Source organism: Athene noctua, chromosome 1 (genome assembly GCF_965140245.1).
Source record: "Athene noctua chromosome 1, bAthNoc1.hap1.1, whole genome shotgun sequence".
NCBI classification, from domain to species: domain Eukaryota; kingdom Metazoa; phylum Chordata; class Aves; order Strigiformes; family Strigidae; genus Athene; species Athene noctua.
In genome coordinates, this window is record NC_134037.1 from 223,971,741 (window position 1) to 223,992,864 (window position 21,124).

General features: G+C 37.7%; 1 protein-coding gene across 3 annotated transcripts in view; it reads left to right on the forward strand.

Moving 5' to 3' along the window:
* Nucleotides 1-21,124, forward strand: part of PCDH9 (protocadherin 9) — a 710,780-nt gene that overhangs the window by 310,958 nt on the left and 378,698 nt on the right. The window contains exon 5 of one of the 3 annotated variants that reach the window (XM_074931165.1): nt 12,275-12,280. The exons of the other annotated variants lie outside the window; for them this stretch is intronic. Coding sequence (XP_074787266.1) covers nt 12,275-12,280 — 6 coding nt within the window. The remainder of the gene's footprint in view (nt 1-12,274; nt 12,281-21,124) is intronic. 3 annotated transcript variants of the gene reach the window in all.

Below are 21,124 nucleotides of genomic sequence, written 5' to 3' on the forward strand. Positions count from 1 at the left end.
TGGTCTATTTAGATGCAGTTTCTTCTCGGTCTAGTCTCCAGTCTAGTCTGTGAGTTCCCATGCTGGGTTTTTTGTGTGAAATAAAGGACGGTAGTATCTGTCCACTATCTGTGCTTTTTAGAGAAAGTGTCTCCAAACTTAATACCAGAAAGCTCCATGTAGAAGTTCAGAACTTCCAGCTGTTTTAAAGGTTAAAAGTAATAAATGCAATTTAAATTTAGTTGCATGTTATGATACATTTAATTATGTTTGTTCAACTATTCAAACTACAAGATTACAGTAAGAAGTAATTTCCTTTATAATATAGGCCTCTTTCCTCAAGCATTCTGCGGCACTTAAGTTACATCAAAAGAAGAAAATTTCCTGGAAATGTGAGTTTATAGTATCAGACATTAAATCTAAAACTATATTTTCTAACTACTTCTGGGTATTTGACTTTTTGGACCTAATACTAGGCTATTTTAGTCTCAGTATAGGTATTTCAGAGAAAAGGGAATTGCTTTTATTTTTTTAGTGTAAAATATTCTGAATAAACTGTTGAATTTCTATTAGTGTACTATAAAATTGATACAGATACATGAATCTAAATATCTATCATCCATCTTATCTCTAATAATAGACAGTGCTGTAGTTATATATTAATCCAGTCACACAAGAATTCTGAAGAAAATTCTGAATGAAAAAGAGCCATTATACACTGGACAATGTAATTCAAAGTGAACATAATAATAAATGGAATTCACAGTTGGACTAGATGATCATTGTAGGTACCTTTCAACTGAAAAATTCTGTTCTATTCAGCTACAGATACTAGAAATTTAGGTAGCTATAGATGTGTATAAATTCTTATTAAGGCAATGGAGAATGTTTGGACCACACTGAGGTGGATTCAGGCAGTGGAGTCCCATATGAGAGTAAATATTCACTTAAGCTCTTATCTCAGTTTTGGGAAGTCGTTTTTTGCATCAGTAGTAGAATGCAATGTTTTAACAGAAACTGTCGCTAATATTTTATTTAATTGGATATTAAATACAAAATAAAGTCCTGATGTACTGTTTTATTTAAAGCTCTGAGAACAATGTATTTTAATACTTCATGGTTGAGTCCACTTTTCTGAGGGAAGGTATTCTATACATTACATTGTAAAAGTTGTTCCTTCAATTGTTGCAGTTGTTAGGGAAATCTTTTTCACCGAAGTTGGATGTTAATTACTAGAAAGTAAGTTCTAAAGTGTCTAAACAGGAAGAAAGTTATAAACTTTTAAACTAATTTCTGGAAGATTTTATGGAATTCTCTCAGCATTTCTCTAAGTATTGTTGCTTTTTGTCAGACAAATCTTTTCAGTTAGGTTCAATACTACGGAAGAGTTAAACAAATAGGTAAACTATTTCCCATGCTTGTTTGATGTTTCAGAAAATGTGAACATTTATTCCCTCTTCTCTAGCAGTTGATATTGGGCATGGAATACTTCTGGCTTTTTGTCCTAGCTGACAGCAGCAGGCTGACCAATCAGTTTAATTAAAGCTTCTTTTCTATCCATGTGGATGTCAGGCTTTGAAAAAATCCTCCAACCCTTTACTTACGGAAAGCATTTTAAGTATTTGAATATATTTTTATCATTTTAATAAATCTTGATAAATCTTCACAGTCTGAGCAATAACTTAAGTAATGTTGAAAGTCTGTAGAGTGGACAAGGACTGCACATTTTGCAATGCATTATTGAGTATGAATAAAGAAGTATTGTATTCTTGCTTTTTTTTTAAAAAAAACCAGTTGAATTACCTGTGAGTACTTTGCTCATCTAAACAGCAATTACATAGTCTCTTTCTAACGGATTCTTAACAAAGCAGATCTCCCTTAACATTGTATGTAACAGAATATAAAAAGCCCTCTTAAACCAAGTTTCAGACCTAATGGATTTTCTATATCTTGAAGTTAAATTTTAGTCATTGCCTTTAATGTTGGTGGTAGCTGGACCTAAAGATTAGAAGCAGAATTTCTTAGGTAAGTAAGTGTCTGATGTACCTGATTAAGCAGCAGTTCACCCAGCACAGTTTTGGGGTGGAACTGGGCTGGGGCGGGATGGATGCAAGAATGGAAACACAACACTTGGTGTGAATAATCTAAAATTTATTTAGCATGTGGGAGGGATGATAGTGCGTGGATAGCAATTTGTCTTTTAAGAAGACTATTCTACAACACACACCATGCACACACACACATAGACCAGGAGTACAGGATGCTCACTCCAACAGTGCAGGATGGTTGTCAGCCAGACTCTTGTGTGCACGGTTCAGGCTCAGCCTTCTATGTGATGTTGGATGCCCATGGATTTGTCCACTCATGAGAAGTTATTGTCTTAATTGTTTACTGCTTTATAAATCATATTCTTGGTGTAAACTACTATAAGCCAAGCTAATAAGCCATGTGGCCTCACTAGTCACATAGCCTCAGGCCAATCTCCTTGATTATCATCCAGATGCAAGGCCAACTAACAGTTGTCACTGAGGTTTCTATCACTCTGTGTTACAGAAGTGTGAAGTCAGCAACAATTATATGATGGTGTTCAGCTAGTGCATCTTTGTTTTCCATCTCATACCAGGTTAATTTTGTTATTTGTAGATGGGCAGGTGTAGTCATGGTCCCTTTTATCTGAGAAATGCTTTTAGGTAGACTATTGGGACATGTGATCAAAATTATGCCTTCTAGGAATATAATGATACTTGGGCATTGATAACATTGATCTCTTTCTGTGGGGTGGAAACACCCCCTCCAACCCCACACATGAACACACAAATCTGGAAGTATGTGTATATAAAAGGAAGAAAAACGGCATGGAATAATCAAAAGCAGGAGGCAGATTTGCAAAGGATATGAGCATAAAGCTTATGGCTAAGTATTTCCTAAAGTAACAGAATCTCTCTTCAAGAGAGGAAAGAGATGCAGAGCTGCAGGAAATAGGCTAAGGTTAAAAGGAAGAATCTGAGACTATTCAAATATCTCATATGAGTATGTTTCATATAAATGACTTCTTTCCAAACAGTAGATCATGCAGGTATATTATTTTCCCCTGTAAAAAGGAAAAAAAAAAAAAAAAAAAAAAGAAAAAAGTAATTTTTTCTCTGCTGTTCAAGGTAGATGATAATAGTTGCTTGAGTCAGGATTCTAAGAAGAGGAATGCTCTGTACATTTTATTTTTTTGAGTCTGCATATACAGGTATTATTATTAACCCTGGCAGAAGTTTTCACAATTTGTATTTTGTTTTGCTCATAACTCTCTGTGCCCATTATCTGGCCTCTTAACTTGGATGTAATTCAGGGATATTGGACAAACACTGATATTCTTTGTAATTAGATTTTATTATTACTTTGTTTTCAAAAGTAAGATGATTTTTAGTTTAGAAATATCATTAAAATTACTTGTGAAGCAGCTCTTTCAAATTAATTCAAATAGGTGATGGCCAATGAGGTACTACTCTTCTATCTCAAATGTGTATGAAATGAAACCGAGCAACTCCAGCTTTGTATAAAAATAAATGTTTACATATATAATTTGACTTCATTTTTCTCCCTAATTAGTAGCATGCAATGTACCATTCTGATTTTTGATTCACCCCCTTAGTGCCTGCACCTCCCCTTAGGGATCCCAGCTGTTTTCCTCTCCTGCTTTAATTGAAATCAAACTTGTTCCAGCCTGTAATTGATAGTGGATCTAACCATCTAATGTTTTCTGTGAGACAGATGCACAGCAGAAGCACATGAAGTGGCATATGGAAAACCAAGTACCCTAATGGAGTAAAGATAGATCCATTCTTGTATTGTTATACAATATTCCAATACTTTAATGAGCTAGTTCACCTACATTTTTGTATGTTAAGTGTGTGTTATGCATAGAAAATTTGGAGTATATACGATCTATTAATGGAATGGTTAGGCCAAGTCTCTCTGTCCTCATGAAGAACTGTACCTCCAGACTGCTCTTATATATTATTCTCTTCTCCTGCTCTTTTTTCTTGAAGTGTTAAAGAAAAGTATTCTAGTGTCTAAGCATTTTTGTGACAGGTCTAATGGATCATATGAGAATTTAAATCTAGCCGTTCTCTCTCACCCTTGTTTTGGTATCTAGTGCAAATCATAATCTTGTATAAAGAGTGTATCTTTTTGTCTCTGGATGAAGACATTTGCTAGGAATCTGCCAGTAGAAGCAGGATGCTGCTGTCTGACAATACTTCGATATATTCCCGATTTTCTTTCTCTCTTAAACCATACAATGTTTCCATTCTTCGTGAACAAAATAATAGGTATTTCCTTTATCCTATATCTCTCTGTGTCTCCGTATATAGTATATAAAAGAGTGCCAGTCATGAATTTTTATATTTAAGTAATATTTTAATATTTTAAAACATTTTTAAATGCTTTGGTAGATTGTGGTAGGTTTTTTTCCCCTCCTTGTTTGGGACCTACTCTAGTTCCTACACCAGAAAGCTTATGTAGTTTTAATAGCATTCTTCTACCTCTAGCTTCTCTTCATGACGCAATATATGGTAATAAAATATACAATGAAAGAGAAGTCACAGGTTACTAATAATTTCATTGGCAGCTGGATTTCTTGAGATTTTTTTGAGGCATATTTTCTTAGCAGAAATAATGTAATAGTCCCCTGTGTGGATTTCCTCCTATCTGGTTTTGAAAGGAGCCTCATGTGTTCCTTCCAGTGCTACTGATAGCAAGGTGTTATCAGTGCATCTGAGTCAGGCAGACTAAGGCTTTGAGCGATTGCATCTCTATGACTGAGAACCTAGCTAAAGTCAAAAATTGCACTTATTCTGTACTGTTTGTGACTCCAAATATGGTTGCCCTGTGTAAAGTTCAACAGGATTTCTCCTGGGATAGCAAAGTTCCTTTAGGTATGTCTAAATAAATATTAGCTTTCTGGTGAATACTTATGAAGAGATTTGGAGGAAAGATAGTTATTCTGTAACTCCTCAGATTATACCTGGTTTCTCAGGGACCTTAGAAAAAATAGAGGAGAAATTAACTTCTTTACACAGTTCAAAATCACAGTGGAGATTATTCTCATTAAATATTTATCCATCATGGAGGAGGAAGAGAGTTCAGTAATCAAACAGTTTGTGTTAATTTAAATGTCATAACCACAATTAGAAAAAACATCCTTGCAATCAAATTTTATTGTGGTTTCCTAATCTGTGTTCTGAAAATATCCTTCACTCAAGGATTTCCACTCTGAAGGAAGAGAAGAGAGTGAACTATGGGTTTGACTCAAGTTTCCTAAACTTTTACCTCTTTCTCAAAATTCCATAATTTTTCTGTGACTCAGTGATCCCTTTATAAGAAATACTAGGTTAATTTGGGTTGTCCGTATTTCCTGTAAATAGATTTGCCTCCAACTTCATCACCCTCTACCCTGAAAGAATGATCTGGAGCCTCTTGCTGTACTTCATGTGTGACCTTAATGAAGCCAATACAAGTGACAGCAGAGGCAGAATTTATGTTTGGTTTTTTTGTGGGGGTGAAGCTTGTACACGAAGTAGTGCATTTTTTTGATATTACAATGTAAACTAATTTCTTACTGTCAGATTATTTATCTGATACTATTTCTAATAGCATCATCGGAACATTTTAAGTAGTTAAAAATATTTGTAATGTTAAAATGTGTAATGTTTAAACAGATTAGCTTTGATGTATGGTTAGTTTTTCTGTGTATTTCACAGAAAAAAATACTATCCATGGAAATATTATATAAAAGTGAAAACTACTAAATATATTAAGACTAGGCATGTGATTATTCTTATAGTCTTGCTATATGTGTGGAGAACTGTTCTATTATCATGGAGTAATCTAACTTGGAAGGGACCTTCAGAGGTCATTAGACACAAGGTCCTACCCAAAGAGAGCTAGTTTAGATCAGGTTGTCAGGGCCTTGCCCAATTAAGTTTTAAATTTCTCCAAGGCTATCTCCAAGGCTATTCACAGCCTCCCTGGGCATCCTGTTCCAGGGTCTGATCATCCTTGTGAAAATTTTTTCCTTCATATCAAACTAGAATTTTCTTGCTTCTCCTCCTGTCACTGTGCAAAAAGAGTCTGGCTCCATATTCTCCAGGCCCTCCCGTTAAGTGGCTAAAACCACAGTAACATTCACATCTTGAGGGTGAACACATGCAGCTCTCAGAGGCCTTCTTAATACTCTCCAGCCTCCTGACCAACTTGGCAACCATTGCTGGTCTTACTTCAGTGTTTTTTCTGTACTGGAGAGCTCAAAACTGAACACATCATTCCACATGCAGTTTTCATTCATAGAATCATTTAGGTTGGAAAAAACCTTTAAGATCATAGAGTTCAACCATAAACCCAACACTGCCAAGTCAGCAGTGTCCCTAAGTGTCATGTCCATAAGCACCACATCTACATGTCTTTTAAATACCTCCAGGGATGGTGACTCAACTGCTTCCCTGGGCAGCCTGTTCTGATATTTGACAACCCTTGCAGTGAAGAAATTTTTCCTAATATCCAGTCTAAATGGTCTCTGGCGCAACTTGAGGCCATTTGCTCTTGTCTTATCACTTACTACTTGGGAAAAGAGAACAACATGCTGAAAAGAGAGGAAGAATTGCCTCCCCAAGTTTTCTGTGTACATTTTTACTGATGCAGTTTGACTTTTGTTTAAGGACACGCTGCTGACTCATGCTGAAATGGTTGTGCACCAGGACCAACAGATATTTTGCTGTAAAGCTGGCTTCTATCTAGTTGGCTGCCAGCCTGCATTGTTGCATGGGGTTATTTCCTCCTGGGGCAGAACTCCACGTTCACCATTGCTGCACTTCTTGAGGCACCTGTTGCCCATTTATCCAGCATGCCAAGCTCCCTCTGAATAGGAGCCCAGCCTTCCAGCATGCAGAACACTTGCCTCCAGCTTGGTTTCATCTGTGCACTTGCAGAGGATGTCCTCTGCCTCATGATCCAGCTTATTAGCCAAGACATCAGATGCAAAGGCGGCATTGGCCCCATGATCCACCCCTATTAACCAGCTGCCCGTTGGACTGTACACCTCTGATCACAGCCCTTTGAACGTGGCAGTCCAGTCAATTTTTCCAGGCACCTGGTAGTCCACCCATCCAAACCATATTTTCATCAAGTTGTTAGTACGGACTAAAAAAGCATTGCTAGCATCAAGGTACCCCTTTTTCATCAAGGCAGCTCATCACAGAAGCCAGTCAGACTGGTCAAGCACACTCTGCCATTGGTAAATGCACATAGGCTGTTTCCAGTCTCCTTTTCCTACTGTACATGCCTGGATGTGGCTTCCAGGAGCATTTGTTGAGTGGTGAGGCTAGGATGACTAGCCTGCAGTTCCCCCATTATTCTCCTCCTTCTCTTTGAAAATGCACTATTCTTCCAGTTGTCAGAAACCTACCCCAATCATTCAGACCTTTGTAAGACCATAGACAGTGGCTTTGCCAGGTCATTGCCTGCCTTCCTTGGCACTGTTGGAGGTATTCCATCTTGTCCTATGTTCAGTTTACTTCACTGGTTTCTACCTTGATCTTTTACTGTGGGTAATTCATCAGTCTCACAGATCCTGGCACAGGCTCAAAGGACTCGGGAGGCTTGAGGCAGTCTTTACCAGTAGAAGCTGAGGCAAGGATCTAGTACCTCAGATTTTTGTTCATCCTTTGCTGCTAGGTTCCCTACCACTTTGAGTGGTGGCCACACATTTTCCTTTGTCTTCCTTTTGCTGATAGGATAACTTTCTTTTATGCTTCACAATCCTCACTAGTATCAGCTCCAAGAGGGTACTTGCTTTTATATTCAGCTAACCTCAGTCAGGATTTCCCCATTATTCGCGATGGCCTTATGCTGTGCTTGATCAACTTTCTGGGTGTGACACTGGAATTTTTCTGTGCTTTGAGGAAGTTGTCACTGATGATCAACCAGCTGTCTTGAGGTCCTTTACCTTGCAGGACAGTATCCCATTAGCCCCCACCAAGCAGATCCCTGAACAAGTTTAAATCTGCTTTTCTAAGGTCTAGGTTCCCCTTTTTTTTTTTTTTTTTTTTTTTTTTTTTGTAATAGATCCAACTGAGCGTCTCCTCTGGTCTCTTGTCAGCCACCTGTACACCTGTATCAAAAGAACAGTTCTTGGGGTGCTTGTCAGAAATATCTTGAAATTTTTGTGATCAAACATTTTGCCCTCTTAGAAGATGTTGGGGTTATTCAAATCCCCCCTGAGAACCAGCCTTGTGATTGTAAGGCTTCCCCCAGTTTTCTAAAGGAGGCTTCATTTCCTCTTCTTGATCAATCAATCTTTATCAGACACTCATCACTGTACTTACTCTCACCTTGACCCATCAGCTCTGGACTGGTTGGTCACTTGCTCAAATGCAAAGCTCCATGAATTCAAACTGCCCTTTTCCACCGAGATCAACCTCTTCTTCCTCACTTGTCCTGAGGAGCCTGTATGGGTTCTCTGTGAGTTGTTTTTCATGCATGTGTTTTTGTACAGGCACTTGTGGTGAGCCCCTCAGCTGTACTGTGTTCACAGGGGACGTTCCTCATGCATCATTCTTGCTCCTTTCTCACTTTGTTGTATCCCTCCTCTTAGTCTCAGAGCTTCTGTCCACCATCTCACAGTGTTTAAAGCCCCTTTTACTAGATTAGCAAGGTGCTCTGCAAGGCTGGGTCTTGCCTCACTTTATTAAATATACCATGACATAGAAATATTTTGATATATATATTTAACGTGTACATACAAAATATCTATGCATATATTTAGTGTCTGTGCTTAAATACTGTCTGCAAGTTCGTGAAGAGAACAGACTGTATATTTTGTTATGTGTTTGTGTACAGCAAGAGAAAGAGGAGAATGTAAAAAACTTCTTAAAGTACTGAGTAAATTACCTTTTTGTTTGGGAGTATTGTCTTCAGCTTTTTATCTCCTACATGCTTTACTGGCACTCTTTCAGTCTGATTTTTCAAATGGTACAATGTGTTTTTGTTTTTTCAAGCATCATTGAAGTGTGAAACAGAAAGCAGGGGTACATATGCCTGGCCAATTTGATGGTGATGGTTTACTCTTCTTTGTAAAGAAGGTGTTGAAATGTTTTGGAATGGCTGGTCCTACATAGGGATTCAAAACACAGGAGTTAGAGGTACAACTTTCATGTTCTTTTCTTCCAGAACTATAATCTTACATAAAATAAATCTTAAAAATCATCAGCATATAGTGTTATAAACACATTTGAACTGTAGTACTGAATTGTACTATCAAAAAAAAGAGACATTTTTATATACTCCCACAGATTTATTTTGTTTAAAAGCTGTTTTTCTTCGGGAAAAAAGAAAAATAATTTTCTTGTATCTGAATATTTTAAGGATGATATATCTATTATTTTATGTTACTAAGATTGGGAAGGAGGATGCCACAAAGGTTGTCCCAGTGGTTTGGTTTGATAATGTATCTGTATGAGAAGTCTCTTGGACATTCCTCTTTGTATACCATTGTTTATGCTATTTTGTTTTCTTAAACCAATAATTACCATTGTAGGTGGGAGAGTTGAAAAAGTATGCATGAGAACAGTTCTTCACAAGTTTTCTCCATCTGTCCTATACCTATTATAATGAATTTACTTTCTGTACTGAATGAAATTCTTTCACTTGCACTTTTCCTTGGAGGAGAAGAGAATTAAAAAAGAACGGTATATTCCATAATTCAAAGTTTTTTATGACCTAGTGCTAAATGCAAAGGTAAATTAAGATAAAAAAAAGGTACAAGCGTGATTCACAGTAATATAAATTTTACTGGTTTTTTGGAGGGGTGTGCATTTTTTTTTGATTGAAGACTATAGTGTCACAATTTTTTCTTTTTTTTTTTTTCTGTTGGTGTTTACCTGACATGTTGTTTCTTAGATGTCCTATTTTTTATGTTTCTAAAGAGGTACTTGACTGTATTAGAGAACATGAAGTATACTTTATAGTATCTCAAACGTTAGCAGACCCCATGTTTAGACAACTGAATGAAGTCTTAGTACTTCACTACCTGTAACTGGAGCTTGTGGATGCCCAACTTTAGGTGTCTGAGCCTAGAATTGAAACACAACCTTCAAGTTCATTCTAGGTTTGATTTGTTTTGTTTTGGGTTTTTTGTTTGCTTGGCATTTTTTTGTTGTTGTTTAATCCTGTCCAGTGAATTTTTTAAAGCTGCTTGGGAAAACTCTGCTCACAGAGATTGAAGTGGTGCATGCATGCCTAATATTTTGTCAACCTTTTTTGCACCATGTGACACCAGATTATGTCCTCAGTAAGTCTTGTAAAAAACAGCTCACATGGTTGTCACTGAGGATAGAATTTGATAAGCTTTCAAATGCAGAAATTGAATAAGGACATGAAATGTCAGTATAGGCTAGCAAGAGTGTCTTGTGGGGATAAACAGAAGTGATACATAAAACGTAATTCAGCACCATCTTTGTCAATGACTGAAGAAGCATAGATAAGGATACCTTTATCCTGATTAAAGTCAGCTGACATTTGCCATCGACCTTCATAACGCTTCTGAATTTTACCCATTTTATTCGGCTTAACTGGAAGTTGGCCAAGTATGTGCCGGTGATTCCTCTTATCTGTAGAAATTTAGTCTGTTCTGGGTAAAAGCTTTGTTACTATTCCCTTCATCAGGGTGGCATATGCAGACATTACTTAATAGCTTTAAAAAGTTTTCCTCATTTGTGATGATTCACCTGATTTGAGCAGAGTACAATCAAACATTTGTTGTGAATTTAGTAGCCTCCGAGGATCCAAAATATGAGTAAGAAAGAGGTTTGCAGTTTTTGCATGGATCATGTATCAGATTAATTGTTTCTGGTTTAGGATTAATATGGCTTCTTGGATAGGGATAGAGTGGATAAGCAGCCAGTGATCTTTGCAGGAAAGGAATGGAAAGTATTTTATCCTGAAAAGTTTCAACAGTGCTGATCTTTTAAGTCAATTTTCTGGGTTTAATACAGTGCTGGTTTGAGCTGTTATATTTCTTATATATTGCAGCACTGTAAACCCTCACATCCTGGACCTTCCTTTAGAAGACTGGGTATATACACTTGGGTACATGAATGTAACAGTCAGGAAAGAAATGTCTGTTACTGCATGTTCTTCAGCATGACAATGTACTGCAGATCACAGGGATTTATTACAAGAGGGGGAGTTTGTTTTGTTTTGTTTTGTCTTCTCCAGATGATCACGACTGTGCTTTTCTTTTCATTATACCATTCCATTGTCGGAAATAGTAAATCCATTATTAACTATCCTTCACTCACTAAATACTTCTGTAACGTAAACTAAAGCATTACATTTTGCTTCATACTCTCAGTTTCCCTTCCTCCCCCAAAACAACCTGACCTCTACCAACTTTTGTTAGGTTCAGAATCAGAGGTTTTACAATGATGAAAACTGCCAAGTGTATTTGCTAGAAATTCATTTGTACACTTTTCAATTCACAGAACTGGCCCTCAGTCTCAGTTTTTAATTTGGTGCTTTAGCTGAAATCCTATTTGGGGAAATCAATGAGAGGTTAACCAAAGCCTAGGCAGCTGCAGTGGTTAGAAATCGACAGCACTGATTGCATGCCAAAGTGACATCTAGATTCAGTTTTTCTGTTTTACTTATACCTTATTCTCCAGCCTTTTGCTATATCACATGACATTATTCTATCAAGCTTTGATACTGGGAGGGGCGAGTTAGTATGCTTAACAGAGCGTTGCTTGTTACCTTATACTATAATTTTATGAAGTCAGAAATATCAAATGAAAAAAACATACAGCAAAATTAGTTATTTAACACAGAATTTCTGACAAGGTTCCAGCTACTATGCCTGTGCCTCTGACATCCTTCACTGCTGCTGATTTAAATCGGGCTAGTGATTAACTCATATCATTGGTGGAAGGTAAAAGGCCAAAGATGAATTTATACAACACAAAATGATACACACAAAAATACATTATTCATACTCACTTTATACAAAATTAATGTGGGCCAGCTCATGTTTTCTACAAAGTTTCTTTACCTTTTTTGTGTTAAAAAAAAAATTTAAAATGTTCTTGATGAATTAATATGGCAGTTAAACTGAATGTTAGCAATTAAATTAGAGCAGTTAATGTAACACGTTGTAAATTCCCCTCTCCCATCTTACTAATGGATTTAAGTGGGGGAAAGAAAACACCTAAAAAAAATAGAGACAGTTCTCAGCTATAATGTTATCTACATATAGCCATGTGTATAGGTTATTATTATATATATTATTACTCATGTAAAAGCTAGTATGCAGAGATTAGTTAAGGAGGATAAGCAAAATGTCCCAGGAACATCTGGCCTGATAACAGAATGCAGATTTTCTGTGAGCCTTACGGTGCCTATATCCATCTTACCATGTAAATCCAGCCCCCGGATGTCTGTGGTACCAAAAAAAAGGCACTGTAAACAATGTGTAACAGAACAGCTTTTGGCACGCTTACAGTGACAGAAAGCGAAGGCTAGAGGGACAAAAATTAGAGACCACGATTCTGGGAGAAGGTGGGCATGATGGGTTCCTGTTTGTAGGAAAGACCTTTCACTGCTTGCATGAAGACACTTGACAGATGTGCTGCATAATTCTCACTGCAGCCACGGGTTATGAAATGTAGCTTTGTGTCAAAGGCAAACACCTTTAGATAACACTGTTCCATTACAGGTACACCTAACATTGAAGGCTCTTTTGGGGAATGTCTTATGTCATGCTTTTATTTTATTCCAGTTGGCTGGATCTTTCCTGCTGGAAGTAGGTCTGAAGGAAGAGTAGGTGTTTGATCTTGCTCTGATTAAAGTCAAAGCAAAATTGGTTTTGAGTTTAACAGCACGAGTTCAGTCTATAGAGAGAAACCATTTAAGCCCTTCCAGCACATTTACAATATTTCCAATGTGAAATGGGAACCCAGAACGTGAAAGCTTACCAATTTTTACCTAAACTTCCTTTTTGCTAGGCATTCGTTAAGCAACTGGAGATTGCTTTGACATGCTATTATTCACTATGAGTTTGGAGTTTAATGGAATGAAAAGCCAGGAGCAGTAAATTAGATCATCTTTCTGTATTTCTTACTGTAATTTAAATCCTACATTAATATTAATCCTGGAACATAAGACCATAGTGCGGTTTTCAAATGGTGGCCTATAAACTGCTAGTGACCCACTCTTTAAAAAAAATATGTGAAGGACAACTAAGAAAACTGTAAGAGGTTTATTATGTTAATATTGAAATTATTAATCATTGTCTGTGATTATAGCTGGCTGTGTCTTTTCCATTTAGTTGTCAAAGGAAGTAACAAATGAAATTGTGTACAGTATCAGGAAGGACTGTTTCTTTGGTTTTGGGGTCGGGGTTTGTTTGTTTGTTTGTTTGTTTTTTTATGTGCTTAACAAATATCAAATTGACCTATGGGAATTTTTTCCTAAATTTTCTTTGGGGTGTCTTCTGCAGCTTTCTTGGGTAATTTATTTTTTTTTAAAATCACCTAATAATTTTAAGTTATTTTCCACTTTTTTTTTTTTTTTTTTTTTTTTTATGACAACAGAGTGTACATTCATGCAAGCAGAGAGCTGTTTATATTTATCAAAGTAATAAGTGCTTGGCATGAGAATTTGGCTTTTATCTAAGGTTGGAAGTACAACTAAAAAATTGGAAAGACTATAGAAACAGTGAGAGAGCAAATTCCCACATGTAGATTGGTGTTTAAAGAGATTAGCATCTAAATTGTAGAAGAAAATTCAAAGGAAAACCAGAACAGATTACTTTATAGCTTTGCTGGTGGAGAGTCTGTAAGTACCCAAGGTTTTTCAGGTAAAGTTTATATACCTAAAAATCTGCCAATGTGGATGCACAGAGGCAGTACCCAGATTGACTGAACTAAGTATTTTGTTGTCAGACCTTCAAATTCCAAATATGTTTAGGAACAAAGTGGTCATGCCTATGAATAATCCCTGTGAGAAGATATGTCATGCAGCAAGTGGATTTTAGGAATGCATAGCATGTGCTGACTATGCTGAGTACATCCTGAAGCACCAGCCAGCACCATTTTTGCTTGGAGATGGTAGAAGGCAGAGACAACCTTCAGTACAGCTCTCCAGCACAGTGGTGTGCAGCATTCTGCTGGGACAGAGCAGAGCACTGTCCAGGGAGGAGCATGTGTCATGACTTGTCACATAATGATAATAGTGCACATCCTTTTGCTTCACATGTGCAGGTTTAAAGTTTTGAACCTACCCATACCACCACATGTATTCATTCAGTGAAATCATATTGGGCTTTAACAAGAAAAAAAAAAAATTGTTTTTGCAAACAAATACATAGAAATTAAAGGAGAACTGAATTAAGTTTTAAACTGTTGTCTCACAGAGATGTTTAGCTCAAGATTGCAGGTGTGATCAAGTCCAGGACAGAAAGATGCATCTTTCCTATTGATCAGCATAGAACTTCTCCTCCATGACTAGCACTGTCTGCCTGTCCCAGCACACAGCTGCAAATTCCATTCCAAAGAGCTCAACATATTACAGAATTTCGGCATGCAAAGCTTCTCCATGAAACCTGCTGGATAGAAGGTACTTAGACACCTAATGTCCTTTACAGGTCTTTACAGAGATCTGTGGCATATTTAGAAACAAATTTCTCATTTGTCAGGTTACAAATTTGTCTTGTGATGCTGCTTAAAGATGAGGAAACATAGCTTTAGGAAGGTTTTGAACAAAACAAAATAAAAAGATGAGAGAGGAACACATGTACTGTTTTCTGTATTATTAAAGAGCCTAAGATCTCTGCAATAAAAATACTCCTCTCCAAGCACTTAATTTTTATGTAATAATTTAATACTGATTTTGCAATAAATTGGTCAAGTTGAAATAAAGAACTAATCATTCTAAAGATTGTTTTACAGTTCTATTGAAGTGACTAGATTGAGACTCTACAACTGATCGAAAATTACAAAGCACACAATCCTGCCCCAAATCTTTATCCTAATACTGCAGTATTCAGAAGACCTGAAATCACTGTCTGCAGATTATGTGCAACTTTCATTGGGTCAGTGGCAATTTTTCACATCTTGTGTAATGTGAATTAGGTGCACAGCTTCAATTCTGCATGTATTTTATTATATTGTGTTATCAAGTGATACTTCATGATTCTTTCCCTTAGAACCAGTTGCTTCCTTATTCTGTTTATCCAGGTCATGCTGTGTAATCCACAAAGATTCTGTTGTCTTTGCTTCTGTGAGGAAAATATAAATTAATTTATTGTGAAACCAAAATACAGCTCAGCACCCACATAAGATGCATTCTGAATTACAAGTGTTAATGATGTTAGATTTACAAACGCTGGCAGGATATGTTGAAAGATATAATGCTGCCTGGGCTCTCTGAAACAAGTTATTGAACCCCAGAATGATAGCATGAAATCCATGAAAGCTTTACCATCATTTTTGTAAAATGTCAAATTATGCCTGAAGAAAGATGGACAGCTGCAACTCATAAGCACAGTAGGAACAGATGAATTGCAAGGTCAAATTTTGCTCTGGAGTACAGCACTAAGACTGATTTTTATTTCATTTTTAACTCTACCTTAAGATTAAAAAATAATTAAATTAGGTTTTCAAGTTTATGCATGAGTGTCCATACAGTGGAAGGGCCTTATCAGAAGTCTCTCTTTTGTTCTCATGATTTGTAAGTATAGATTTTTTGTGGCTATATCAGTGAATATGATTTAGGAGAGTAAAACTTCTGGGAACAGTGACCATCTGTAATTTTGAAGGAAAGGAATTCATGACAAATTTTCACGCAGGTTTTCATGTGCAAAATTTAAACTTATACATCAGTTGTACAGAATAAATTTACAACAGCTCTATCAACCTTCTCTTTCTTGAAAAACAAGATCTGTAAAAATTATATGAGCTGCATAGGGAGTGTCACAGCAAAAAAAATACATTCAATTTAAACCCTTAATATAACGGTAGGTAATGATCTAAGTAATCACCATCCGGTACTTCTGGAAGCTTAGATTAAATGAATTGACCTCCATTTAGGTCCCAGAAAATAAGATATTCTTACTGCCCTTTTGTTTGTTTTTGGCAACTTCTGCCAGGCCAGGGACTCAAATATTCCTTCATCCTTCAGATCCCATTTGAGGAATGCTGAATGTGATGCTTGATCCATCTGTTTGGGGCTTGGCACAGGATCTGGATAAGGAGTAAGATTCAAGGACAGCTTTTCAATTCACTTGATCTATCAGCTGATCTTGAACCAAAAGCAAAAGAATTACTTTGCAATTGGGGGATGTCTGAGCATGGAAAGACATTGCTTGTCATTTAAAGAGTTGTATTGTTCTGTGGGGCTGATTTCTCATCCACTATATTTTCTACCTTTGTCTACCTATAAGATACTTGAATATTCTAAGCTAGTTATCACAGGCTTTCTCTATAGTAGGTGTACATTTTCAGAGAATGTTTCTTTTCTTCTTCAGTGAGTTCTCAAAGGTAACTGAAGTGAGGTTCTCCAGGAGTGTACTCATTTCCAGCACAAAGTCCAGCTTTTGAATGTCTAAGGTCAGCCGAATCTCAGCCTGAAAAATGAACTTAAACCCATAAAAAGTCAATGCAGTGTAGCTGATTTTAATTCAGAATCAATGCCTTTGTTGCTAACAAGTGAGAGGCAGATATGGAGGTAGAAAAACTGAACCAAGTCACATACTAGCCTCTAAGCCTATTTTAAAATAAAGCAAACATATGGTTTGGCAAGATGCACTCCTAAAGATTTATGATAGAATTTCTAGTGTCATAGATGTTATTTATTGAAGTTTCTAATTTGTCAATCATAGAATCATAGAATGGTTTGTGTTGGAAGGGACCTTTAAAGGTCATCTAGTCCAATCCCCCTTCAATGAGCAGGGACATCTTCAATTAGATCAGGTTGCTGAAAGCCCTGTTCAACCTTAACTTGAATGTTTCCAGGGATGGGGTATTCTGTCCCACTCTGTGGGCTAGGGGGAGGTAGTTTTTCATTCTCTGTGGGGTACGAGAAGTGACAACAATATCACCCAAAAGGTTTCACCAACTAACAAGTTTACTTGAAACTGGCAGTGGCACAACAGATAGTATAATGTCTAGGCAAGACCTGAATGACAACCAAAATCCGTGAACACAATGCAAACAGTGGCTGAGACAAAGCTTACAACATATACCAACAAACCACAAATGCACCAACAAACCATACACCATGTAACATACACTAACAAGCTTTAAATCATACCACATGTCCCAGCAAGCCCTATATGTGGAAAACAGAGAATGAGAGAGAAGAGTAGAAAGGGTAAAAGAGAGCAAGAGAAAGGAAAGAAGAGAGAAAGATTTCACCAGTCCTGGTTCCAGTGTTGGTCCAGTCAGCCTACAGGTTCAGTTCCAGAGGGGTACTGCCCAGAGCTTGAATTCATGTCCTTTTATATTTCCTTGCCCCTCCTCCAGGAGGGTACTTGGATTCATTAGGCTATTTTGGTATCATGTGCAGTTCATGCTTCCAGAACCTTCCTGGCTCCAATGCATGGGTAGTTTGTACCTTCGGAGCCTTCTGGAAATGGGTAAGTGGCCTTGGGTGTAGTAGGGTAGCTACTCCCCCCTCTCTGTAGGTATGATCACCATCTGACCCCTCTTAGCACATACGTAGTGAAAAAGGCCTCCCCATTGGCGCTTTATGAAGTCACTCAAGGTAGGGAAGTCCAGCCTCAGAGAGGTGCGATCCCACCTCCACAGTACACTGATCCCCCTTCTGGAATCTCCCTGTCATTACCAGCACGACTCTGGTGTTTCCATAGATACTGTCTTCTTTGTCAAAGCTCCCCATCAGATCTTTAAGGCATCGACTGTGACTTTGCTGGACCCTCACATGGGGCATCTACAGTGTATCTGGGCAATCTGTTCCAGTGTTTCACCACCCTCACATTAAAGAATTTATTCCTTATATCTAGTGTGAATCTCTTTTAGTTTAAAACCATTACCCCTTGTCCTATTGCTACAGGCCCTACTATAAAGTCAGTCCCTATCTTTCATATAAGTCCCCCTTTAAGTACTGAAAGGGCACAACTGTCTCAGCCTTTCTTCATAGGGGAGGAGTTCCATCTCCCTGATCATTTTTGTGGTCCTCCTCTGGACCTGCTCCAACAGGTCCATGTCTTTTCTCTGCTGAGAACTCCAGAGCCAAATGCAGTATTCCAGGAGGGGTATCACAAGAGTGGAGCAAAGCGGGAGAATCACCTCCCTCGTCTTGCTGGCCACAATTTTGATGCAGCTCAGGATATGGTTCACTTTCTGGGCTGTGAACACACATTACCAGCTCATGTTCAGCTCTTCATCCACCAGTACACCCAAGTCCTCTCCACAGGACTGCTCTCAATCCTTTCATCCCTAGTCTGTATTGATACCAGGAGCTGCCCTGACTCAGGTGTAGCACCTTGCACGTGGCCTTGTTGAACTTCATGAAGTTCACATGGGCCCACTTCTGAATGGTTGCCCTCTGAATGGCATCCCATGCCTCAGGCATGTCAAGCACACTACTCAGCTTGGTGTTATCTGCAAACTTGCTGGGGGTGCGCTTAATCCCACTATTTTATGTCATTTGTGATGGTATTAAACAGTTCTCGTCCCGATACAAACCCCTTAGGGACACTATTTGTCACTGATCTCTGTCCAGACATTGAGCCATTGGCCACTACTCTCTGGATGCACCATCCAACTAATTCCTTATTCACCAGTCTACCCATCAAATCCATATCTGCAGTCCACATATCGAATCCAATTTAGAGAGAAGGATGTTGTGGGGGACTGTGCCAGAGGCCTTACAGAGTCCATAGCTCCTCCCTGGTCCACTGGTGTAGTCACTGCATCATAGAAGGCTACTAGGTTGGTTAGGCAAGACATGACCCTGGTGAAGCCATGCTGGCTGTCTCAAATCACTTCTTTGTCTTCCATGTGCCTTAACATAGCTTCTAGGAAGATCTGTTCCAAGATCTTCCCAGGCACAGAGGTGAGGCTGACAGGCTGGTAGTTCTCAGGGTCCTCCTTTCTACCCTTATTAAAAATGAGTGCAATGTTTCCCTTTTCCAGGGACTATACCTGACTGCCATGACTTTTCAAATATCCTGGAGAGTGTCTTCTCAACTACATCAGCCAATTCCTTCAGAACTCTGGGATGCATCTAGTCAGGTCCCTTAGACTTATGTGTTCAGGGTCCTCAGGTGGTCATGAACCTGACCTTCTCTTATAGTGGGAGGGACCTTGCTGCTACAGTCCCTGTCTTCTGCTCCATTCACTTAAGAGGTCTTGGAAGAGAGGTTGCCAGTGAAGACTGAAGCAAAAAAGTTATTGAGTACCTCAGCCTTCTCCTTGTCCATTACCAATTTGCCAGTTGCATTCATTGGGAGGTGTACACTTTCATTGAACTTCTGGCTGATATACCTATAGAAGCCCTTCTTATTATTCTTTGCATCCTTGCCAAGTTCAGCTCCAGCTGCACCTTGGCCTTCCTGACCCCATCCCTACACAATTATGCAGCATCCTTATACTCTTCTCAGGATACCTGTCCCTGCTTCCACTGCCTGTGCATTTCCTTCTTGCCCTTTAGTTTGACCATCAGGTCTTGACACATCCATACCGGTCTCTTTGACTTCCTTTCCTAATTTCTTACACCTGGGGATCAGGAGCTCTTGCTCTCATGACTCAATGCTTCCAAAAGATATTAATCCACAGGATTTGTGAAGTCTTCTGCCAGTCTAGATTCTTCAATATCAGAAAGATATTGATACATTGATTGTGTTGAGGAAAGTGGGGAAAGAAGAGCCCGGCATTAAAGGAAAGTTCAATATAAATAAGTATATATAGCTTGTGCTAAGTGGCTATGCAAAATATAGCCCCTAAAAAGGCTTTTTTGGATATCTTTGGAAAGTAGAATTATTTCACTATTTTACAAAAAGCCATTTACTTAGTAATTTATACATAGAAGGGTTTTAAAATTAATTTCACTGAAAATATCAGTACAAAGAGTGTTGATATTTTTAAACCGGCTAATGTAAACGTTGCAGAAAAAAAGCAATTAAAGTATCAATCAGTTCCTTAGATATCTGAAACTAGATTAGAAAAAGTTCTCAAGATCGTTTTGTGGGAAATAATTTCCTCTAGAAGAAGAAAAGCTATATCACTATATTTATTTGTTTATTATTCTGTGGTGCTTAAAATCAAAAATCTATATCTTATAGTTGAATCTCAGCCAAGAAGTGAAAATGCTGTGAGAACTAAAAAACACATCACATTTAATTCTAGGTCAGAATATTAACTGTGATTTAAATAGCAATTTAGGGTCTTTATCAGTTCATTTTTAGTTGTTCTTTTGATATGTTACTTGCCAAAGCACTATGTATTGCATTCTTCAGACAGTAAATGTCTGCACAGAAAAAAAAAAAAAAAAATCAAAATTTCTGTAATTTAGTGAATGGCAATTAGTTGAATGTATCTTGTTCTTTCACACTGGTAAATGTCATCATGTATGTCCTTTTCTTTCAGGTCTGTTGTTAGGCTAAATGTAGCATGCATTCACATGTCTGTAAGGAAAATCCATGTCTTACATTGTGTCTAAATATTTTTTCTCACTGACTGTAATTTTTGAAGTAATGTTTGACCAAGATTAAGAGAAGTATTAGCTATACTTTTGAAACTGTTATCATGGTGTCACTCTTTATATAATAAAACGAACTTTATGAAGTTCCAAATAGTTACCTCTGTAGACTCTTCATATATTCTGGCTTTTCTGGCTGTGAATCAAGACCCCATTAACAAGATTTCTTCTGATCTCTGTTGCTACATCTAGCACAGATAGAGGTATTTCTAAGGTAAGATCTAAATTATAAAGGTCCTCAAAGATTAAAATCAACAACTTCAATTACTCTTCACACTGGTCTGGAGTTAATTGTAGTTTTATCCTTCTAACCACTTCCCCTTAACAAGTGAGTCACACATTTTGTATCACATGAAAGCTATGAGTATTCTTAAGCGTAGCCTGA